The 19160-nt window shown below is 38.9% G+C and overlaps 1 protein-coding gene across 1 annotated transcript in view; it reads left to right on the top strand.

Moving 5' to 3' along the window:
- The window catches only part of LOC117407526 (nucleolar pre-ribosomal-associated protein 1-like), a 102033-nt gene that overhangs the window by 6692 nt on the left and 76181 nt on the right, over positions 1–19160 (top strand). The window contains exons 7-11 of the mRNA XM_059028717.1: positions 2183–2308; positions 3047–3177; positions 5511–5706; positions 11983–12120; positions 12461–12634. Of these exons, the coding sequence (XP_058884700.1) occupies positions 2183–2308; positions 3047–3177; positions 5511–5706; positions 11983–12120; positions 12461–12634 (765 nt within the window). The remainder of the gene's footprint in view (positions 1–2182; positions 2309–3046; positions 3178–5510; positions 5707–11982; positions 12121–12460; positions 12635–19160) is intronic.

Genomic DNA, 19160 nt, shown 5'->3' with positions numbered 1-19160 from the left:
AGATTTCAGCAGTTATTTCCATTCTGAATGAATGTCTCTGATTGACTGAAGTTATTAACCGACAGGACTGGTGTGTTACAATACTGACATTGTTTAGTTTTAAAAGTTCTTGTTTTATAGAGCAGCAAACAGACAACTAGCTTCGCTGCTAGGTGTGTCTGTACCTACATATACTTACACTATACTTGCATATACAGCTCTGGAAAAAATTAAGAGACCACTGCAAAATTATCAGTTTCTCTGGTTTTACTATTTATAGGTATGTGTTTGGGTAAAATGAACATTTTTGTTTTATTCTATAAACTACTGACAACATTTCTCCCAAATTCCAAATACAAATATTGTCATTTAGAGCATTTATTTGCAGAAAATGACAACTGGTCAAAATAACAAAAAAGATGCAGTGTTGTCAGACCTCGAATAATGCAAAGAAAATAAGTTCATATTCATTTTTAAACAACACAATACTAATGTTTTAACTTAGGAAGAGTTCAGAAATCAATATTTGGTGGAATAACCCTGATTTTCAAGCACAGCTTTCATGCGTCTTGGCATGCTCTCCACCAGTCTTTCACATTGATGTTGGGTGACTTTATGTCACTCCTGGTGCAAAAATTCAAGCAGCTCGGCTTTGTTTGATGGCTTGTGACCATCCATCTTCCTCTTGATCACATTCCAGAGGTTTTCAATGGGGTTCAGGTGTGGAGATTGGGCTGGCCATGACAGGGTCTTGATCTGGTGGTCCTCCATCCACACCTTGATTGACTTGGCTGTGTGGCATGGAGCATTGTCCTGCTGGAAAAACCAATCCTCAGAGTTGGGGAACATTGTCAGAGCAGAAGGAAGCAAGTTTTCTTCCAGGACAACCTTGTACTTGGCTTGATTCATGCGTCCTTCACAAAGACAAATCTGCCCGATTCCAGCCTTGCTGAAGCACCCCCAGATGAGTCCAATTTTCAGCTTTGCCCAACACCTGGTCGTCTAATGGTTAGACGGAGACCTGGAGAGGCCTACAAGCCACAGTGTCTCGCACCCACTGTGAAATGTGGTGGAGGATCGGTGATGATCTGGGGGTGCTTCGGCAATGCTTTAATTGGGCAGCTTTGGCATGAATCAAGCCAAGTACAAGGTTGTCCTGGAAGAAAACTTGCTTCCTTCTGCTCTGACAATGTTCCCCAACTCTGAGGATTGGTTTTTCCAGCAGGACAATGCTCCATGCCACACAGCCAGGTCAATCAAGGTGTGGCTGGAGGACCACCAGATCAAGACCCTGTCATGGCCAGCCCAACTCCAGACCTGAACCCCATTGAAAACCTCTGGAATGTGATCAAGAGGAAGATGGATGGTCACAAGCCATCAAACAAAGTCGAGCTGCTTGAATTTTTGCACCAGGAGTGACATGAAGTCACCCAACATCAATGTGAAAGACTGGTGGAGAGCATGCCAAGACGCATGAAAGCTGTGCTTGAAAATCAGGGTTATTCCACCAAATATTGATTTCTAAACTCTTCCTAAGTTAAAACATTAGTATTGTGTTGTTTAAAAATGAATATGAACTTATTTTCTTTGCATTATTCGAGGTCTGACAACACTGCATCTTTTTTGTTATTTTGACCAGTTGTCATTTTCTGCAAATAAATGCTCTAAATGACAATATTTGTATTTGGAATTTGGGAGAAATGTTGTCAGTAGTTTATAGAATAAAACAAAAATGTTCATTTTACCCAAACACATACCTATAAATAGTAAAACCAGAGAAACTGATAATTTTGCAGTGGTCTCTTAATTTTTTCCAGAGCTGTGCTTAATTTAACATATACTCAAACCAGAGCTAAGGGTTTTGGCTTAAACACACAAGCAAGCTAATTGAAAAACAGAACTAGCAAACAAGTGTGAAATAGCCAGCTAGTTTGTAAGTATTCCCTGTAGCCTGAATTACTTCTGTACCAAAAGGAGAACCCTGGAAGTTCTGTCCTTTCTTGCTCGCTGCTGTTGCTGTACTTTGTTCATAGACGAATCGGCTGTTCAGTCCTCAAGCTGCTGTGCTGATCACAGCAGTATATGCTGGGGAAACATTTCTTAGCAATGCCAGGAGATGCCTTTGGATAATGTTGTTTTCTTATTTATTCCTCCCAATGTATGTACATTTCATGTTCCTCATAATTCATCTATTTTTTTCCAGGTGGTTCAAAATAAAGCTATTAATAAAACTCAGAAGGTTCGTTTCTTCAACCCTGTTGTTTTAAGCCACATTGCCTCGCTGTACAGGTGGAATGGGATTGTTGATACCTGCTCAGATGACACAAAGGTGGGTGCCGCATTCTGGTTCTCCAATAAACTGCTTTCCTTCAGCCATAATAATCTTCCTGCCTACTTTTTCAAGTGTTTTGGTTGTAATTGGAATGTACAAGATGCAGCAAATGCAGCTTATCTACCTTGCATGTATTTCATGTCTCAATTATTCATTAAGTTATTTGGTGGTTAAGCTGTTTACATTATACTTTTCTGTAGAAGAGCCCTACACCAATGCCAAGAAGATGAGAGCATTTATTTATTATTTATTATTTTAAAGTTTTTTTTGACTAGTTATAAGACCATGCACTGGTATATTTTAAGAGTTAAAAGTTTTAAGTTAAAATTAGACAAATGAATGAGGTAATTGTTTTTAAATTTAAAGTATAGATCTATGAAAACAGATTAAATGAAATACGACTTTAATTAATTATTTGAAATTAATAGAAAATTGTACCATTATATAGGTTAACACAGTGACGTATTTTTGGCATTCTCATAATAGTAAAACCGATGATATACTGTAATATGCAGTTAGTTGGTTGCAAACTTGGTCTCTACTGCATTTGAAGTAAATCAGTGACATGGAATTGGGTCAAAACAGCCAAATAAATGTCCCTTCCTCTGTAGAACTTAATCAGATTTTAAACATTTCTAATTCTAATTTGTACTTACCTTTTCCCATCATTTGCGAGAGTATGCATCAGATTAAGTAATTCTGCAGCCTGTTAAAAAATGTTTTGATTCTTGACAGGATATTGAGCTCTCCAAAGAAGCAGGGAAGGTTCTAGTTGGCGAGTTGGCTCACAATTTCCTACTGGATCTCTGCTGTTCATTCAAATACGGCATTAATTTTTACGACTCTAGCCTTGGTACAGCTAAAAGGTAAGAAAGATGTAAAGATGAACCCATTCTACATTAGATAGTAGTGTCTTTTATAACTTATATAGTATCTTATGGCTAAATATCTGGTAGAATTTAAAATTGATTGTACAGTAAAACCTCTAATATCTCAAATAATTGGGACTAAGTAATCTAATTACAACTGTGAAATTGTTTCTGAATTTCTCAATCAAGAAACCGCATATTCCTTTACTTATTTTACACACTGTTCTACACTGTACAGTAAACCCCAGAGGTTAAGGATTGAATCGCACCGTTTCTGTGACAACAAGGCAGAAGAAAACTGTACATAAAATGGCAGGTTGCCAAGGGGGTAGTTCAGATAACCAAATAACCGATAGTCAAAGTTTTATTGTAGAAAGTTTCAAAATATTGAACAATGGGTTTACTGTACTATACATCAAACTGCCTACATCCTAAAAAAATATAATTTAAATTCTATAAATCCAGAGCAACATTTTAAGTAAACTTTCAGCATAAAACCAATATATTAACAATTTTCATAAAGTGCCTTTTAAAATTTTATATGTGTGTGTATATATATATATATATATATATATATATATATATATATATATATATATATATATATATATATATATAATATACAGTACTGTGCAAAAGTTTTAGGCAGGTGTGAAATGCTGTAAAGTAAGAATGCTTTCAAAAATAGACATGTTAGTAGTTTTATATTTATCAATTAACAAAATGCAAAGTGAGTGAACAGAAGAAAAATCTACATCAAATCCATATTTGGTGTGACCACCCTTTGCCTTCAAAACAGCATCAATTCTTCTAGGTACACTTGCACTCAGTTTTTGAAGGAACTCGGCAGGTAGGTTGGCCCAAACATCTTGGAGAACTAACCACAGTTCTTCTGTGGATTTAGGCAGCCTCAGTTGCTTCTCTCTCAACATGTAATCCCAGACAGACTCGATGATGTTGAGATCAGGGCTCTGTGGGGGCCATACCATCACTTCCAGGACTCCTTGTTCTTCTTTACGCTGAAGATAGTTCTTAATGACTTTCGCTGTATGTTTGGGGTCGTTGTCATGCTGCAGAATAAATTAGGGGCCAGTCAGATGCCTCCCTGATGGTATTGCATGATGGATAAGTATCTGCCTGTACTTCTCAGCATTGAGGAGACCATTAATTCTGACCAAATCCCCAACTCCATTTGCAGAAATGCAGCCCCAAACTTGCAAGGATCCTCCACCATGCTTCACTGTTGCCTGCAGACACTCATTCGTGTACCGCTCTCCAGCCCTTCGGTGAACAAACTGCCTTCTGCTACAGCCAAATATTTCAAATTTTGACTCATCAGTCCAGAGCACCTGCTGCCATTTTTCTGCACCCCAGTTCCTGTGTTTTCGTGCATAGTTGAGTCGCTTGGCCTTGTTTCCACGTCGGAGGTATGGCTTTTTGGCCGCAAGTCTTCCATGAAGGCCACTTCTGACCAGACTTCTCCGGACAGTAGATGGGTGTACCAGGGTCCCACTGTTTTCTGCCAATTCTGAGCTGATGGCACTGCTGGACATCTTCCGATTGGGAAGGGAAGTAAGCATGATGTGTCTTTCATCTGCTGCAGTAAGTTTCCTTGGCCGACCACTGTGTCTACGGTCCTCAACGTTGCCCGTTTCTTTGTGCTTCTTCAAAAGAGGTTGGACAGCACATCTGGAAACCCCTGTCTGCCTTGAAATTTCTGCCTGGGAGAGACCTTGCTGATGCAGTATAACTACCTTGTGTCTTGTTGCTGTGCTCAGTCTTGCCATGGTGTGTGACTTTTGACAGTAAACTGTCTTCAGCAACCTCACCTTGTTAGCTGAGTTTGGCTGTTCCTCACCCAGTTTTATTCCTCCTACACAGCTGTTTCAGTTAATGATTGTGTTTCAACCTACATATTGAATTGATGATCATTAGCACCTGTTTGGTATAATTGTTTAATCATACACCTGACTATATGCCTACAAAATCCCTGACTTTGTGCAAGTGTACCTTGAAGAATTGATGCTGTTTTGAAGGCAAAGGTTGGTCACACCAAATATGGATTTGATTTAGATTTTTCTTCTGTTCACTCACTTTGCATTTAGTTAATTGATAAATATAATCTATTAACATGTCTATTTTTGAAAGCATTCTTACTTTACAGCATTTTTTCACACCTGCCTAAAACTTTTGCACAGTACTGTATGTGTATATATATATATATATATATATATATATATATATATATATATATATATATATATATATATATATATAATGTGTGTGTGTTTATACTAATACATACTGTAAATGTATCTGTTTATTTTCAGAGCTGGGAACATTGTTCTATTGAAGTTTATTGTTGGTTTAAAGACAGCGACTGAGGAGGAGATTGTGGGTGATCTGGTGGTCAGTATTCTGAAAGTGTGTCCAGATTTGCTCCAGAGATACTTCAAGGAAACGCAGTACTCCTTTGTACCACGTCAGAAGTCTGCTTGGCTTAACAATATCAAGCTCTTGAGGAAGGTATTGACAGAATCCTTACTCTTTCTTGTATACAGTGTACTAAGTAAATTAATTTTAATAATTTGTGCCAGTACTGCACAACCAAAACATCTATGGACAAAAGTTTTGCATCACCCCAAATAATTAATTAATTAATTTTGCTTCATAAAGTTGAATGAAACCTGCCGAATAATGTTACGTTAACATATTGAATTAACATACTGCTTTGTAGTTTTCTATATACTTAACAAAAAACTGACAAATTGAAAAATGTGACATTTTGAAATATAACGTGAAATATTGTACTAGTATTATGGCTTCCGATAGACTTTAGTGATATAATCTTGTAGTTTATTTGATTACATGATGTTAAATAATGTATCTAAAGTGTGTGTGTGTGTGTGTGTGTGTGTGTGTGTGTGTGTGTGTGTGTGTGTGTGTGTGTGTGTGTGTGTGTGTGTGTGTGTGTTACATACCGCAATGGAAATTTATAATTTCTAGAAATTTCTCAAAAACAAAGAATTTTAGGAAAAATCTTTTGTAGCAAAAGTTTTGCTTTTGTGGATGAGGAAAAAAACTTAAAAGAAATAGATGTCTACAATTATTTATTTCAGCAATGTTTTTACAAAAATCCAAAAATGCTAATTCAAGAGTACTCGTACCCTTTGGTGCTATGACAGTATTCTCTACAAGGTGCTAGAAATTTCAGTATGATAATGCAGAACCTAATTCTAGAAAAGTCTAGAAAATTCTGGATTGTAGGTGAACATTCATAGAGAGTATAGAAGGGTTAGGCAGAGGGTGATTGCTGTCATTACCAATAAGTCAAGTAAAGAGTTATCTGAAGACCTTAGGCAGAAAATTACTTTTTGTCATAAAGGTGGAGAAGGATACAAGAATATTTTCAAGCATTTGAATATCCCAATTTCAACTATTGTTTCTATTATCAAGAAGTACAAGACTCCTGGTACTGCCACAACGCTCCCGCGGTCTGGAAGAAAGAAGGTTCTTTCACCTAGAACAAGTAGAATTGTGAGGAAGGTTAATAACAATCCGATATTGACTGCCAAAAATATTCAAAGTGAACTGGCTGCAAGTGGGACTGGGATTTCCATGTCAACCATAGGTCGAGTATTGCATGGTGAAGGTCTCGATGGTCGCAGGTCAAGGAAAAAGCCACTCTTAGGAAAACGTCACAAGGACATTCTCTTAAGCTTTGCAAAACTGCATTTGAATGATGGATATGAGTTCTGGTCAAACGTTTTGTGGAGTGATGAAAGAAAAATCGAGCTATTTGGTCACACTGATAGTGTTTTTCCTCTAATGGCACAGGAAATTTAGTAAGTTGAAGAAGGCTGTGCACAAGAGAAGTCCTCGGAATTTGAATGAACTGGAACAATTTTACAAAAATCACTATGGCTGCAACGAAGGGTACATTTTGACCTTCGAAGGTTTGGAACACATTACCGAAGAAGGTTAGAACCTTCGATGGTACTCATTTGCATAATGTATTGGTGATGTCACCATAGCTACTTGTTTATATTTGATTGAAAGTCCTATTTTACAGGTAATCCATATAAATAAAACATCATATGTAGTTTAAAAATATGATATAGAACAGTAATCATGTTTTTATAATTTAAATAAAAATATAAATACACGTTTATTTACACAGAATTGAGCCTGCTTGCGATATATACAGTTAGCTTGCATTGCACCAGCACCAACTGCTGCTGACAAAGCTTTATTTAACAGTCATCGTTCCAAGCAGCTTATCAGTACTTTTTATTACTACTAAAAATATGAATAATAATAAGACGCCAGAGGTTATACCTCCATGATACGAGTCGCTTGCACAGTTTTTAACAAAAAAAAAACAGCATTTAACAAAAAAATCCCAAACAGCAGAGGGGTTTTGAGATATTTCTTTCAATACACTACAATGCTTTGCTGTAGAGACGGCGAATGAAGATATTAAAGGTTTGCCTCTGTATAACACCAGCTGGAGCGGGGAGGGGTGGACGGTTCTCAGTTTTCAAAATTAAAATTATTAGTGTTAGCGTATATTTTGTATGTTTCAAACATATTCTACCATAGCACTTCTCTTACACTGTCTTGTACACTAGGTATTCAGTACATATTTTACTGAAGCAATACAGTCACTAGAGGTACGAGCCCACTGCTTTGGATACTATACCCTGCTCCATACACGGCAGCGGTGCCATGTAGAGTTGCTACATATACAATTTGGTAGTGGATTTTTATGACAACTTTTGTTTAATATGCATAGGAGGCTGTGTGGTCTAGTGGTTAAAGAAACGGGTTTGTAACCAAGAGGTCCCCGGTTCAAATCCCACCTCAGCCACTGACTCATTGTGTGACCCTGAGCAAGTCACTTAACCTCCTTGTGCTCCATCTTTTGGGTGAGACTTTTGGTAGTTGCAAGTGACTTTGCAACTGATGCATAGTTCACACACCCTAGTCTCTGTAAGTTGCCTTGGATAAAGGCGTCTGCTAAATAAACAAATAATAATAATTATATAAATCAAAAGGTCGAATTTTGCATGTGAGTGACATTTAATGTGTGATTTATAGTATTCCCACATTGTCAAACAGTTTCTGTTAACAGAGAAAAAAAAATAAAATAATACAGTGTGTGAACCTGTCTGACGAACCTTTTCAAATCCCTGGTTAGCGAACGAACCTTCGAACCTTCAGACACAGCCCTAAAAATCACTATAGAATCATGCCAAAAGCTCATTGACAAATATCCTAATTGTTTAAAAGAGGTTATTATTGCTAAAGGTGCCTCAACTGGCTATTAGTTTCATTTTCCTTGTCAGGGTATGAATACTTTTGAATTGGCATTTTTTGAGTTTTGTAAAACATTTGCTGAAATAAGTAATTGTCTATTTCTTATAACTTTTTTTCCTTATCCACAAAAACAAAACTTTTGCTGCAAAATATATTTCCTATGATTATTTGTTTTTGAGAAATTTCTGGAAATTATAAATTATATATATATATATATATATATATATAGAGAGAGAGAGAGAGAGAGAGAGAGAGAGAGAGAGAGAGAGAGAGAGAGAGAGAGAGATATACAGACATGCTCAAATTTGTTGGTACCGTTACAGCTCATTGAAATAATGCTTCATTCCTCCTGAAAAGTGATGAAATTAAAAGCTATTTTATCATGTATACTTGCATGCCTTTGGTATGTCATAGAATAAAGCAAAGAAGCTGTGAAAAGAGATTAATTATTGCTTATTCTACAAAGATATTCTAAAATGGCCTGGACACATTTGTTGGTACCCCTTAGAAAAGATCATAAATAATTGGATTATAGTGATATTTCAAACTAATTAGTTTCTTTAATTAGTATCACACATGTCTCCAATCTTGTAATCAGTCATTCAGCCTATTTAAATGGAGAAAAGTAGTCACTGTGCTGTTTGGTATCATTGTGTGCACCACACTGAACATGGACCAGAGAAAGCAAAGGAGAGAGTTGTCTGAGGAGATCAGAAAGAAAATAATAGACCAGCATGGTTAAAGGTAAAGGCTACAAGACCATCTCCAAGCAGCTTGATGTTCCTGTGACAACAGTTGCAAATATTATTAAGAAGTTTAAGGTCCATGGAACTGTAGCCAACCTCCCTGGGCGCGGCCGCAAGAGGAAAATCGACCCCAGAGTGAACAGAAGGATAGTGCGAATGGTAGAAGAAGAACCAAGGATAACTGCCAAAGAGATACAAGCTGAACTCCAAGGTGAAGGTACGTCAGTTTCTGATCGCACCATCCGTCGTTTTTTGAGCGAAAGTGGGCTCCATGGAAGAAGACCCAGGAGGACTCCACTTTTGAAAGAAAAACATAAAAAAGCCAGACTGGAATTTGCTAAAATACATATTGACGAGCCACAATCCTTCTAGGAGAATGTCCTTTGGACAGATGAGTCAAAACTGGAGCTTTTTGGCAAGTCACATCAGCTCTATGTTCACAGACGAAAAAATGAAGCTTTCAATGAAAAGAACACCATACCAACAGTGAAACATGGAGGAGGCTCGTTATGTTTTGGGGCTGCTTTGCTGCGCCTGGCACATGGTGCCTTGAATCTGTGCAGGGCACAATGAAATCTCAAGACTATCAAGGCATTCTGGAGCGAAACGTACTGCCCAGTGTCAGAAAGCTCTGTCTCAGTTGCAGGTCATGGGTCCTCCAACAGGATAATGACCCAAAACACACAGCTAAAAGCACCCAAGAATGGATAAGAACAAAACATTGGACTATTCTGAAGTGGCCTTCTATGAGTCCTGAATCCTATCGAACATCTATGGAAAGAGCTGAAACTTGCAGTCTGGAAGGCTGGAAGTTGAAGGCACCCATCAAACCTGAGACAGCTGGAGCAGTTTGCTCAGGAAGAGTGGGCCAAACTACCTGTTAACAGGTGCAGAAGTCTCATTGAGAGCTACAGAAAACGTTTGATTGCAGTGATTGCCTCTAAAGGTTGTGCAACAAAATATTAGGTTAGTGGTCCCATAATTTTTGTCCATGCCATTTTCATTTGTTTTCTTATTTACAATATTATGTTGAATAAAAAATCAAAAGCAAAGTCTGATTTCTATTAAATATGGAATAAACAATGGTGGATGCCAATTACTTTTGTCAGTTTCAAGTTATTTCAGAGAAAATTGTGCATTCTTCGTTTTTTGTGGAGGGGTACCAACAAATTTGAGCATGTGTGTGTGTGTGTATATATATATATATATATATATATATATATATATATATATATATATATATATATATATATCTATATATATATATATATATATATATATATATATATCTGCATCTGCATTTAAATTGTGAATAAGGCGACAAGCTTGGTAGTATACATAAATCATTATTATTTAACATATCTTTTAAGCATGTCTTGGAAGTTATCATATCATGGTCTAGTTTTTGTATTTTATATTGATAATTTTTCATCGTATGCCTTATGATACTTCTACTACATTTAAATAAAGTAGATTGCACTTGCCTGTAATATCCTCTATGGTTGTAGCTTGGATGGAAATTCATTCTGAAGCCTTTAAGAATGAGGTTTACTTTTAAACAGTTCTTAATGAAATTAATATGGTTGGTAAATCTTGTCTTGTTCCATGTTGATCTTGCAAGTTTGATATAAATTGGAGTTATTCTTGGGTTCAAAAAACTGGTAAATCTTGTTAGTTCTTGGAAGCACTGAGATGTTATTTTTCGTATGGAAGTCATAGTTCTTAAGTAGCAGTAAAAATATATGTAAAGTTTGAGAAAGGAAAACTGCTGTGTACCAAAATGATCAATAAGAAAAAAGAAAAAAAGAAAAGGATATTTCAGGAACTTAAAAAGGTAGAATAATTGATTACAAATCAATTATCAGGACGTTTCAGACTACAAGTCCTTCATCGGCTGAAAATAATATATGTGTATATATACAGTGCCTTGCAAAAGTATTCAGACCCCTGACCAATTCTCTCATATTACTGAATTACAAATGGTACATTGAAATTTCGTTCTGTTTGATATTTTATTTTAAAACACTGAAACTCAAAATCAATTATTGTAAGGTGACATTGGTTTTATGTTGGGAAATATTTTTAAGAAAAATAAAAAACTGAAATATCTTGCTTGCATAAGTATTCAACCCCCACACATTAATATTTGGTAGAGCCACCTTTCGCTGCAATAACAGCTTTAAGTCTTTTGGAGTAAGTATGTACCAGCTTTGCACACAGTGTCGGAGTGATTTTGGCCCATTGTTCTTGGCAGATTTGCTCCAGGTTGTTCAGGTTGGTTTTGATTATAGTGTCCTGTTGTGTCAGCACGGAGGAGCAATTTGTTGCCTGGTTGTACCCCAGAACACTTGCTTACTAGTAAGACATTCAATGTCAACCCCATTTTGAGGGTAAATTAGAGAACAAATGTGATCAGGCTTGGATTAGGATTAAACAGACAATAAACGACCCCTTTCCTGTTTGTCGACATTGTGTCACAAACGGCATCCCAATTGACACTGACGAAAAACATGCAGGCTGTCTGTCAGAGATGCAAAGGATCAGAGGGGCATATATACCACAAGCTACAAACCCAAAATGGTGGTCTCTCTCTAGGGCAGTTGATAAAATTGGCAGTGTGCAAGTGTAGATTATTATTACTCCTGCTGGTGTTGTACTTGCTCTTTTAATAAATTCAGGTCCAGTGGTGTAAAAACCAAATATATACAGTGTCCAACATTTTGACATTGATTTATAGATTTATGAAGCCCAGCCTGAAATTTCCAAAGCCTTCAACACCAGAGAGTTTATTCCTCTTCCTCGTCTGCTGTCTATGGTGATGGTTACGACCGTCCCTTCAGTTTGTAACAAGGCAACGTTCACCCAGGGACTCAGTGTAAGTAAACATTAAATAATTCTAATAACTGTGCATGCAGACGGTTGACCCGTCATACTGTTTCATGTATTATAAAGTACTACAGAAGCGGTGAGGCTATGAAATATTCAGATATATATTTGAGTGTTAAACAGAATATAATATATATGAGCTATTTATATTTTATTGCAGGAAATATGAAAATAGACACTCACCAAAAAATATAGACTAATCTTAGTATTTCCTGGCATGGTATAACATACCACAAATATTCTTTAATTGTTTTACTTAGTGTATTTTGAAATACAAATTCTGAAACCATAACTTTAAATATAAATATGATTTTTTTTTTTTTCTGCAGCTGGATAACAAAGTAGTGAAGCATACAACACTATCTCTGGTTGCATTCATACTGAAGAGAGTGCTGAAGAATATTGAATACTGCCTAGATAAGAAAGTGTGGCAGAGCTCGGATATCTACTCTGCCAGTGTGATGGAGGATTTTGCCCAGCAGTATAGAGAAGCTCTTAGCAAGGTATGTGGCAATTAAAATCCCTGTAATAACATAAGTAAGATAGTAACAATGAACTCCATTATAAACAACTTGTTTTAAAATACAAAAACATATCTTTTTATTACTGTTAATGTATCGGTGTCCAACTATTTTGTTTGTGAGTTAACCTGGTCTAAATATTGTGCAAAATGTGTTGACCATTTTATTGTTATTTATTGCAAGTTTATTGCAACATGGCTTAATGTTATTTGTTTTATTCACTTTCCTGTTCCAAGGATTTGATTATTGATTTCACGTGTGTTGTGTTGTTTTGCAATCAGTCTAAAGGCCATTGCACACCAGATCAGTTTCTTTATCAAATTTTAACATGCAGAGAATATTAATTCAACAACTTGCACACCAAGGGCCCGATTTTCATGAATGGGTAAAGTGGTGGTGCTGGCGCTGTTCGCGCACTTTAGGACTATGCAAGGACGTTGGTTGTCAGTGGATCTTGTGTCAATGTTAATTTAAAAGGGCAAGTGATCACAGAAGACAGGTGAAATAAACACAAGTAAAAAGATATGCAGCCCCACATTTGTATTTAACAGTTGCTTTAATCATATATGTCTTCATGAACTTTTTTAACACGCAGCTTAATTAATTTTGCAATTCACAGTTAGCTAAATATTATGGTATTGTTACAGTAGGAAAACAAACAGTACCCATTTTTAGAAACGCACAAACAAAACCACCTTCCAGCCATTTACACATATTTTACAGTTATCTCACCATATTGATAACAACCCGTTGTTGTGATTTGTGAAAACAAAACCTCTATGAGAAGGATTATGAGAACAGCTGAGACTTTAGGAGAGCGGCAACGTGTTGGGCTGGGCTGCTGTCAATCGTAGTTCAGGTCCCAGCGTCCTTTTAAAAAATTAAAAATAAACATGAATTTCATTTAGATGGGTGTGGTGTCTTGCTGTGTACTTGCAGAGAATGAGACGGACACCATGCTAGGTTGAACTGTATACAAGTTTAAGGGAGTACGGTACAAGAATGACTGCTGTGCAAAAGTCTTAGACATTTTGAACATTTTTTTTGGGGGGGGGGGGGGGGGTTAATACTACCATAGAATCAACCCACGACATCTACAGAACGTCATGTCACACATACATTTTAAATAAAAAAATTGTTTGTGCCTCTCCTGTTGAGAACCACTGGGTAAATCTGATGGATTAAGCTACTACAATGCTTCATATTAGCTGCTCATGTATAGTTTACTTTGAGTTGTTGTGATCACAAGTTTTTGAAGATTCTGGTCAATGTGAATTAAAGATTGCTAAATGACAAGCTTGGCTTCTTCTCATCCAAACTAAGCTGTATTAATAACAGTCAAAGTTGTTATAATACTGGAAAACACTTGTGGAGGTTTAAGTAAATTGTTGATGCTCATAACATCGATATCTGTTGTAACTCCTAATGTGTCTTAAGACTTTTCAGCAGTGTATATAGTAAATATGGACTGGAGAGGAGGGCTATAGTGGAAAAATTTGACCTGAGGGAAGACTATTGTTACCGACAGGGCTATAATGCCGGAAGCCGCAGGATGAGGGCATTGCAGCCTGGAGTTAACAATAGTCTTCCCGAGTGCCATTTCATTTTCCACTATGGCTGAGTCTGCAGTACATATTTAATATATGAATCACTAAAGAAAATAAGCGAGGCAAGGTTGAATAGTAAATACCACTTTTATATATTTTGTTTAAAAACAGCTGATATTTACTATAATATTGTATTTAATATAGCTGATACAGCATCAATAAATAAATAACATAAATAAATAACAGAATTTTTTTTTGAAATTCATACCGCATAGTTTTTCCCTGTCTCCATCTGGATTGCTGACTGCTGCATAATCCGGTTTATTATGCACAGTCAGCAATTATCTTACTCTTAATTGTATTAATACTTGTACTGTGATTCTTGAAATTGTATTTGTTTACGACTGTAAGTCGCCCTGGATAAGGGCGTCTGCTAAGAAATAAATAATAATAATAATAATAATAATATCCCACCCGTCATTGTTTTCGTCGTTTGAATTTCAGAAAGTCAGAAAACAGTGACAGTGATGTTAATTTAATTTTCTGTTAACTCACAGAATCGCTATTGAGCAGTTTTTTTACATTTTGCCATTTTCTCTTGTTGTGAGGAGTAACGATGAAAGCCCTTCCTTTGAAAAGGGGTGGGACTGACAGTGATGTGAATCAATCACATGACAGATGGAGACTATTGCCCCGTGGGTGTAAGGATGCCAGGGCAGTAGTTCAATCTATTTTTGTTCTTATGATGTTTTAACCAATCACAGGCCAGAATTTCCAACCACTGATTTATATATAATCCCTCCTAAAGTCCAAGTTCCACTGCCTCAAAGTGGCAGGAGGGTGACAACGGGTTCTCAAGAAGTAGTACAATGGGGTCCCCTGACTCTGGCAGGTTCAACCATGCTGTGAAAGCTTGAGTAACATACTCAACCAAAGTGGAAAGGGCACATACCAACCCACTTGGCCAGCGTGGTGAGTTATGGCCAACCCCGCCATGATGAAAGAACAAACAAAAAAATGGCCCTCATTCCCCAGAGGCTGGATTGCCACCAACCAAGGCAGTGGCCGGTTAGGCATGAAGGCAGAGAGTGCTAAGAATCACAGGGTTACAATTTTAGGCTGCCACAGAACACTGACCCTGGCCACGTACAACTGCAGATCTCTTTCAGGTGAAGCAAGACTTTAAGAGTTGGAAGAAGAACTTTGAAGAATCAAGTGGGACATTTGTAGGACTAAGTGAAGTACGGCAAAAAGACTGCTAGAACTCAATAGTGTGTATCTTCTCTTTTACCGAGGCTCTAAAGATGGACGAACAGGAGGCATTGGATTCATTGTCCACATGAGAATCAAGAATAACGTAGTAGAGACTGACAGAGCGTCAGAGAGGTCTGCAAGACTGATAATGAAAGTTTCAAGGAAGTATAACTTCAGGTCATCCAAGCTATTTGGATGAAGTCGTCGAAGATTTTTATGAGTAAGTACGAGAACTACATGAAAATGGGAAGAGCCACTATAAGTTCATCATCGGTGACTTCAATGCCAAAATAGGAGCCCAGCAAGATGACAAGAATTTAGTCTGCAAATTTGGACATGGCGACAGGAATGAGAGGGGCGACAGACTAGTCGAATTTGCAGAGAACAAGAACTTATTCATCATGAACACCTTCTTCCAGAAAAAACCCATCAGGAAATGGACATGGAGAGGACCCAACGGAGTGAAGAATGAAATTGACTACATAATCACCAACAAGAAGCACACCGTGCAAGTTGTCTCCGTACTAAACAATTTTCAAACACAGAAAGTGACCACAGACTTGTAAGATGCAAAATACACCTAAACACAGCACTGGAGAGAGCGAAACTCGTGATGACGAAATCCAACACAATCAACGTAGAAATGCTTCAGAAGCAAAGCCTGGTGTTTCAACTGGAACTGAAGAATAGATTCATTGCTCTTCAAGATCTGCAAAAAGATGAAGCAATCGAGGTAAACAAAATCTATGAGGAAGTGACACAAGTAATTGCAGAAAAAGCAAAAAACATCACTGGAACACAGTGTACAAAATGCGACCAGAAGATCACGCAAGAGACAAAATACCTCATGAAGAAGAGAAGGGACATGAAACAAACAGCAGCTCTGAAGTCAAAGATTTAATACATTGAGCTCTGCAAGACAGTAAGAAAGCGCATTACTGAGGGTATACGGTCATTCAACTGTAGGTTGGTAGAGAAAACTATTGAAAACAACCGAAGCATGAAGAAAGCAAAACAATGACTAATTGTCAGGAAAAAATCTGATTTTAGTAATCAATCAAGAGGATGGGACTGTCCTCGAGAATCGCAAATTGATTTTGAAGAGAGTTGAAGACTTTTACAGAAAATGATATCAAGATGAAAAGAGCAACATAGCAGATGACGAAGACGCTTTTAAAAACGTTGTTACGTAAAATAGAATAAACACAGATCAACAAAGAAAATAGAAAGCCATTGGTGACTGCAATAGAACCTAAAATGTATGCAAACTCCAGTCGTTATTTTATTTCAAAGCAATAGGAAGCTGCAGCATTATAAACACAAGTTCTGCAAGACATGTAATTGTAAAAACATTTGTAAATATTGCAATCTTTCATGCTTTAACTGTATAATTCCATCTTGTCTTTATCACTGAAACTGACATTTTGTTTGATCATCAAGCAGTCAAAATACACAGTACACATCACAATGCTCTTCCCTGGGCTGATGAGTATACTACAGAGTCGGATGAATGTAGTACCGTGTGTGCCGGTGTGGTGTTAGTACACATTAAAACGTGGTTGCCCGAGCATGCACAAATGATTTTAGCTCAGAAAACACGGAAACACCCATCTGAACGGGGTACAATGTACTGAATTTAGCCCTTAAAGCTCTTTCTAATATCATTTTTTTCACATTTCAGCAAATGTGAGACTAACTGATGAGCAAAAAATTGGGTTATGTAAAATTGTAAATATATATACGGTTTTGTGGGTGATCTGCAGTTTGTCTTGTTCGTAGTGATTTGTGCAGTCGTCAATCACAGCACTTCCAAATCAACATACCCTTAATTAGAGCCTTGCAGGGCTGGAAATCTAGTTTTAAAAGGTGTCAATATACACCTTAGTGAATAGGATGGCTGCAGGGGCAACATTAGACCAGGGAAATGAAACCAAAACTAGTAATGGCGGGGCAAAACCGAGACGCTACGGTGCTCAGTGTTTATTAACAAAAATAAACAGGTTTACAAAACAAAACACTTTCAAAACAAAAGGGCACGTTGGCCAAAAGAACAAACAAATAATAATTTGAATAACCAAACAAGTATCACACTGGTGCAAACAGTAATGTGTTTTAGTTGTAAATGTATGACTGGTGAAAAGCTGTATTATTCATCTGTGCCGCAAAGAATAATACAGCTTTTCGCCAGTCATACATTTACAACTAAAACACAGTAGTAGTAGTAGTCCTATTTATTGCCCAGAGGGCGGACTACACCGACTGCCCAGTGGCAGCCGGTGCACCGGACGCCCAAAGGCGGCCGGAGAAAAAATTCAATTTAGCACCTCTATAAAGGGGTGCTAACAAGACTGGGCAATAACTAACAAACAGAAAAACCGGTCAAAAAAGGACTGTAAATTAAATCTTTATAACAAAAGGGGAGGTGGTACAGAGCCCAGAGCCCACTGGTCGACAAAAGTGTCCATGTCGCCAGCGGACTCCGCGTGGGCGTGCTCTAACTTAACCCTTGAACGGAGAAGGGCCCTGAACATGGCCCCACAGTCAAAGAGACCCTCCCCGATCATCTTACGCTTCCTGGTCTTGTAAATTGCCAGTTTAGCAAGAGCCAGGAGCAGATTCACGAGGAGGTCCCTCTTCTTGGTGGAGCCATGAACAGGGTGCCCGAATATGAGGAGGGTTGGGGAGAAGTGCAGCCAGAACTGCAGCATGAGGTTCTTTAGCAGCAAAAAGAAAGGCTGCAGCCTGGCGCACAGAAAATAAATGTGACTTACCGACTCGGACTGACCGCAGAAAGGGCATGCGGCGTCCGAGTCGGTAAAGTGACGCAGGATCTCTCCTGACGCGAGCGCTCCGTGCAGGACCCTCCACCCCAAGTCCCCAGCTCCCCTGGAGACCAGCGGGGAGTACAGGGCCTCCCACTGGGGACCGACGCCCTCCGGTGGTCGGAGGGTCTCCCGCCAAGCGGTGTCTCGGCGGGAGACGAGGGCGAGGAAGTGGAGGGTGTGGAGCGTCATCGCGTACAGGGTCCTCCTCGACGCCGATCGGAGGGGCGTCGAGGAGAACCGCGAGATCCTGCTCAGGTTGTTCTCGAGGGGAGGCCGAGGGGGGGCTCGGGCCTTGGGTTCGATCAGCAGGACCGGAGAGCCGGGGGCAGGGGGGGGGATGGAAGATGGCTCCCCGGTCCTGAGAACTCCCTCGAGATACCTGACAGAGTCTGGGTGCAACGCTGCTTTGCACTCCCGGATCGCGCGGCCGGCCGTCCTGACGGTCGCCCGAGCCGCCCTGGCGACGAGCGACTCGGGCGTCAGCCACTCGGACCGCTCGCGATCCAGGAGATCCCAGACTCTGGTCACCTTGGCCGAGATCAGCGCGCGCCGCACCGAGGGGGACTCCAACGCCTGCGCACCCAGGTGGGGGTTGTGCAGCAGGGGCTCCAGCAGGAGTTCCTCGCCCTCGGTCGGAACGGCGTCTCGGCCGACGTTAAACATGCTCCGGGTCCTGAGCAGGTCCTGGTAAAAGACCGGCAGCTCGGGGAGACGGATTCCCCGGAGGTCGATCCAGAACAGCTGCCGGTCGTAGCCCAGGTCGTGCAGCTGGCGTAACAGGAGCGACGCCAGCGTGCACCACTGCGGGGCCGGGTCTGCGTACAGGAATCTCTGCAGGGTCTGGAGGCGGAAGGTGTGCACCTGGCTTTTGATGCACACCAA

This window comes from Acipenser ruthenus, chromosome 8 (genome assembly GCF_902713425.1).
Source record: "Acipenser ruthenus chromosome 8, fAciRut3.2 maternal haplotype, whole genome shotgun sequence".
Taxonomy (NCBI): domain Eukaryota; kingdom Metazoa; phylum Chordata; class Actinopteri; order Acipenseriformes; family Acipenseridae; genus Acipenser; species Acipenser ruthenus.
The sequence above is the reverse complement of the archived record's forward strand: the minus strand, read 5'-3'. Positions and strand labels throughout refer to the sequence as shown.